This window comes from Grampus griseus, assembly GCF_964374135.1.
Source record: "Grampus griseus genome assembly, chromosome: 13".
NCBI classification, from domain to species: domain Eukaryota; kingdom Metazoa; phylum Chordata; class Mammalia; order Artiodactyla; family Delphinidae; genus Grampus; species Grampus griseus.
Window position 1 is genome coordinate 74,329,767 of NC_139007.1, and position 6,000 is coordinate 74,335,766.

Sequence of the window (6,000 nt, forward strand, 5' to 3'; positions counted from 1 at the left end):
AAGAGACACAACCACACCAACAATTGTAGAGCATTTCCTAGTAGGCAGAACACATACACAGTCATCGTTTCATTTGATCCAAATTTCAGAACAGCCCTGGGAAAAAGATATGCTTAGTCATTCACCCTGGAAGTGGGAAAATGAAATCTTATCAAGGCCAGAATCTCATTCATAGTTGCTGAACTGGGCTTCTTGATTTGGTAGCCGGTACCATATTAATTGGCTCATCAGAAAAGTGGTTATGAAATTGCTGAAGGTTAGTGTCTTTAGAGGTAATTTAGCAGGCTAGCCTTCTTCTTTTCCTTCTTCTTCTTCTCCTTCTTCCTCTTCTTCTTCTTCTTCCTCTTCTTCTTCTTCTCCTTCTTCTTCTTCTTCTCCTTCTTCTTCTTCTCCTTCTTCTTCTTCCTCTTCTTCTCCTTCTCCTCCTCCCCCTCCCCTCCCCCACCCTCCTCCTCCTCCTCCTTCTTCTTCTTCTTCCCCTTCTTCTTCTTCTTCCTCTTCTTCTTCTTCTTCTTCTCCTTCTTCTCCTTCTCCTTCTCCTTCTTCTTCTTCTTCTTCTTCTTCTTCTTCTTCTTCTTCTTCTTCTTCTTCTCTTCCTCCTCCTCCTCCTTCTTCTTCTCCTTCTTCTTCATCTTCCTCTTCCTCTTCCTCTTCTCCTTCTCCTTCTTCTTCCATAAATGAGAGAATTAATCAGAGAGCAATGAGAGTAAGTAATTTGCCTAGCTCATGCAAACCTGGGTTTTCCACAGATGTTTGGGTTGCATTTGGTCTAGCTGTGTTGAAACATTTTGTTCTCTCAATCATTGTGGTTCTGTTTGACATTGCAGCTGGTGGACTTCAGGGAGGTGGTTTCTCAAATGCTGGCCTTGAACATGACCAGTCTCGCTCTTCCTGACTATGAAATCATCAAATGTCTTGAAAGACTGATCCATTCACACCAGCATCACTTTGTCACCTGTGCCTGCCTCAAAGATGTGACCACAAGGCAAGATGGACACCCACAAGGCCACTTACAACTTCTTCATTGAACACCATATCTCTTGAGGGAGGTGGAGATGAGAGATAGGACAGAGTTCTCAATTTCACAAATTCCCCAAACCTTTGAAGTTTGATCAGTGTGTGAACATCGTATACTTTGATGATAGAGCAAGAATCGATCATGGGCAAAAAAGGATCTCAAAGGTGCCAGCCTTAGGTAAATGTTTGGCGCTAAAATCACCTATTATTGTATTTGCTAGCACTTTGGGACCCAGATGAATTTCACTAGATTGTGTATCTAGAATGGGAAATGACGGTAGGGGATTAACAATTATGGGGTTTCCATTATGAGTCAGGAGTTCTACTACCCAATTTAATTCTCATAATAACCATGTGGAGAAACTTTAATGTTTTTACTTTACAACCTCTCTGGGGCTTGAGAGGTGATCTTGGTTACCTACCTATGATTGCAGTTAGTTAGTGACAGAACCAGAATGAACACCAGGTTGGCTCAGTATCAAAGACTGCACCTTCTCTGTTATTTCACAGTCCTACTGTTTCTCCTGAAATTCCTGCGATTCTGGTGGAAATTGCCTTCATCACAAAGGAAGGAAAACATCTGTACAATCAAGGATTGAAGTCCAAAAGTGACTGAGATTTATGAGTGTAACCCACATGATTTCTTTAAAAAGCCATACACGGGCTTCCCTGGTGGCGCAGTGGTTGAGAGTATACCTGCCGATGCAGGGGACGCGGGTTCGTGCCCCGGTCCGGGAAGATCCCACATGCCGCGGAGCGGCTGGGCCCGTGAGCCATGGCCGCTGAGCCTGCGCGTCCGGAGCCTGTGCTCCGCAACGGGAGAGGCCACAGCAGTGAGAGGCCCACATACCGCAAAACAAACAAACAAGCAAACATACACTGTCATAATATTATTTTTCCATTTTGACTTATCATTAATTGTATTTCCAGATTCATATAAGAGATTAAAAATGGTCCATACTAAAAATGGTTAGTCCTGTACTTTTTCCTTATTACACAAAATTACATTCCATTTATCTAAATATGCATTTATATAATATTTCCAAAATATAACTCAAGCATAGATACAATCATCTTTAATACATATAGAAATATTTAAAGTGTTTGAATATAGTCCTTAGGAATTTCTGGTGGAAAGACTATATGGGATAAGAAAAATAAATTCTGTCTATGTATATATGTCGATATGCGCATTAACTATTTGTCGTTTGGACAAATTGAGAATCCCTTAATAAAGCCATTTCCCTTCTTGTTGAAATGCCAGTTGGTTGTCGGCTTTCCCTCTGTGGCCTTCATGCCAGAGGTGGCAGGCCAGCTTCACACTTTTGTGTTAGATTTTGTTCTTCTGTAATATCCATGTATATTTCATGTTGTCCAATAAAATGCATTAGTGTGATGTGATCTTCTAAATAGAGTTTTAAAATATTTAACATTAACCCTTCTACCAAATCACTTGAGTAATAATTGCAGCTGAGGTTGTTATTCTGATCATTGTGTGAGACATTTGAATGTATGCTTAGAATATCTCAATTAGAAAAAATTTAACTTGATCCATCTACATTTCCAGTTTTACTTTATCTTATAGATGAACAGCGAGTGATTCAAGGTCAAGGGGTTGTGGGCTGAAAGTTTTAAAGAATGTCTATATTATTGATATTGTAACAATTAGGACTTAGAAAATGAAGTCTAATTTTCACTGGGGAAGCATTTCACAGTTACCTTTGACTGGGAAGGCTCTGCCCACTTTACACAGCAGTGATCTTACCCACTTTACTGCACACCCCACTTAGCTTCTTCCCAGCAAGTGGGGTCTGTATGCTTCTCGTTCCCCTCTGCAGCTTCCATGCTGCTATTCCTTCACCTTTGTATAAGAACCATCATTCTTTTGAGGCTCTCGCTAACTAATATATAACTTTCTTCCGGTCCTTACTGCAGTTAATTCACTCACATCCTGTCTATTCTTCCTATGTAAGACTGTTGAAATGGTCCAGAGGTGTCTTCTCCACTCTCATCAAGTACTGCCTTCATCTTAGGTGCCTATAAGGCAAACCCATGCAACATTTTATCTTTAGTTTCTTGTTCTTTCAGCTCTCATACCTTTGCCTCCTTTGGTTTCAGCCACCCAACTCCTAGACTGGAGTTTCTAGTAATCCAGTGTAGGCTACCTTAAGCAAAGAGATTTTGGGATGCTCAGTTGAAAGATTCAGGGGTAGACTAACTTCAGCGTGGCTAGATCCAGGGATTCAACATTGTTTTCTGGATCCTTTTTGCTTTTATTTATCTTTGTCTCTGCTTGATTTGCTTGTCTTTGTCTATTGGACTCACTTGCTCCTTCTGGAGATGATTTCTCTATGTTGCCAAGAAAGATGGTCATAAGCAATTACAAAGTCTTTACAAGTGAGGAACTGAGCTGAAAAAGAGAGATTCTCTGCCTCTAACATTCATGGAAGAAATCTCGGAATAGTTTAATCATCTCTTCTTGGTCACATACCCCTGAGCCAATCACTGTAGCCAGAAGGATGAACTCACTGGCTTGCATCCTATGCCAACCCCTGCAGTGAGGGTGGGGTGGGGTGAGCCTCTAGAATAATCTGTTCAACCAGAACCACATGTAGTAACAGAGGGGAAGTTCCCCAAAGAAAGAGAAGCTGGACGGACAGACAACACACATCTATTACACACGGCCAAATTCAGGATCTTCGAATCACCTAGAACTTCTCCACCTCTGAAATCTTAAATTCTCCATAGCCTCTTATTATCGCAGAACTCTATCTCTTACTCCCAAATAACTGTTCTTTGAGATCCCTTGGTCCTCCTATTTTCTCCCTACTAGACCTGCTCGTCTTCACTCCCTCTGGAGCCAGCCGACATATATCTTCAGTCATTCTCTTCCTAACACCTTAAACTTCTTGTTCCCTTGCCCTTCTGTCCTCAACTTGGAATTAATCCCAACTACCAATGTTTTTGCTGCTTTTCCTGCCCCACTGAAGGAGACTGGAGGAAATCACATGAAAGCACAGCTAACTGGTATGCCAAATCCACGGCCTTTGATTTCACTTGAGCCCTTTGTACTAATTGGTAATCCTTCACCGTTTTCCTGGTTAGATCTCACTGCCATTCTCCAAAATGACTGCTGCAAATATTCTCCATTCCCTCGAGGCTCTTACCTTGTCTTTTCCTTCTTCACTGTCAGCAGATAATCTCATTTTCTATTTCACCCAGAAAATAGAAGCCATTACAGGAAACACCTTTAATATCTGATCCTAACATAGCCTCATACGTGTGCCCGCCCTTTGTTGCCTCCTTCTCTCCTCCTGTCTTGGGTTATTCCCTCTACCTGGCCTCTTGCATCTTCAGCATCTTAGTCCTATTAGTTGTTTTCTTCTCTCAACTGTCTTCAACCTTGTCTTCATTAGTGGCTTATTTCCATCAGCCTTTAAATATGCTCAAATCTCTTTCATCTTAAAGAATATCACTCCTTGTACTCCACAACTTAGAGCCTTATTTTTCTCTCTCTTCACCCTTGAAAGTAGGGTTTGTATTGCTGACTTTCTGGTCTTACCTCCCATTCATGCCGTCATCCATGGCAACCTGGCTTCTCTCTCCACTTACCCAGCTCTCACATTTTTGTTAGCAAATCTCTGTTCCTTTTAAAGTGCTCGTCTTACTTGATCTTTCTGTAACATTTGATTCAATTGACCATTTCCTTCTTGAAACATTCTCTTCTATTAACTCCCATACTGTGACATTCAACTCCTTTTTCTCCTGCCTCTCTGGGCGCTTGAGTTAGATGATTTTAAGGTTATCAGACACAAAATTGAAATGAGAGATTTGTGTAAGGATAAGTGTGGGTATAATTGTGGGTGGGAATCTTGACCTCACAGTCAGAACCCAATGAAGATCAGTCACACATCCTATAAACTGGAACAAGTTGTTAGTCCAGGAACTAGAGTGCCAGTCTCAGGGTACCGTGCAGCTGCCACGGCTGGATTGTCTTACCCATCCCATGAATGCTGGTGTCCTTTGATGCTGTGATGATTCAACTTCTCCCTGCCTCTGCTTCTGTTGCTTCTGCTGATACCATGGTCAGCTCTCCACTCTTCTCTCTACCTTTAGCATCTGCTTCTGCTTATTCTGGGCTTCCTCTTCTTTATGTTTTCTAGTACTTCCTGGCTTTTCTGTACATCCCATTTCTGCTCCCACCATTAACGGCTCTTGCTCTGTCTCTCTGTGTTTTGCCTCCGGAGGGAGAACTTGGTGGGCTTAATCCATCACTCTTCAGTGCGAGCAACCCTTTTACACCGTGTCACCTTGCAGGCCAGCAGCGACAAGCCTGTAGAAAGGTTTTCTTTGGATCAGGCACCCATTTCTGGTCCATCTACTGTGGTCACAGAAGTGGGGTCTCATGTCTGTCTCTTGGATGTTTTAAGTGTTCCATTGGGGTCTGTCTTAGTCCCTTTTTCCCATACTTCATACACTCTCCAGTGCGTTAGCTGTTGACTTTAGGCAAGTTACTTATCTCCCTGTGCCTCAGGTTCCTCATCTGTAAAATAGACGTAAAATATCTACCCGTTATGGGTTGAATTGTGTCCCCCCCGCCAACCAAGACATTAAAGTCCTAACTCTCAGTACCCTATGAATGTGATCTCATTTGGAAATAGGGTCTTTGCAGATAGATGATCAAATTAAGATGAGGAGATTAGGGTGGGCCTTAGTCCAGTATGTCAGGTGTCCTTATAAAAAGGGGAAATTTGGACACAGAGAAAGACACACACACACAGGTAAAACACCCTGTGAAGATGAAGGCGGAGACTGAGGGGATGTAGCTAAGGCTGAAGATGCCGCACGTTGCCAGCAAAATGCCAGAAGCTGGGGGAGAGGTGTGGAGCAGCTTGTTTCTCACAACCCTCTGAAAGAACCAATCCTGCCAATGCCTTGGTTTCACACTTCTGGCCTCCAGAACTGTGAGATGATAAATTTCTG

The 6,000-nt window shown here is 42.4% G+C and overlaps 1 protein-coding gene across 1 annotated transcript in view; it reads left to right on the forward strand.

The window, feature by feature from the left end:
* Positions 1–1,877, forward strand: part of CCDC170 (coiled-coil domain containing 170) — a gene marked incomplete at its 5' end in the record, with an annotated part of 85,506 nt that extends 83,629 nt beyond the window's left edge. The window contains 1 exon segment of the mRNA XM_082668720.1: positions 828–1,877. Within this exon segment, the coding sequence (XP_082524846.1) occupies positions 828–1,028 (201 nt within the window). The 3' untranslated portion in view covers positions 1,029–1,877.
* Positions 1,878–6,000: the final 4,123 nt, after the last annotated feature.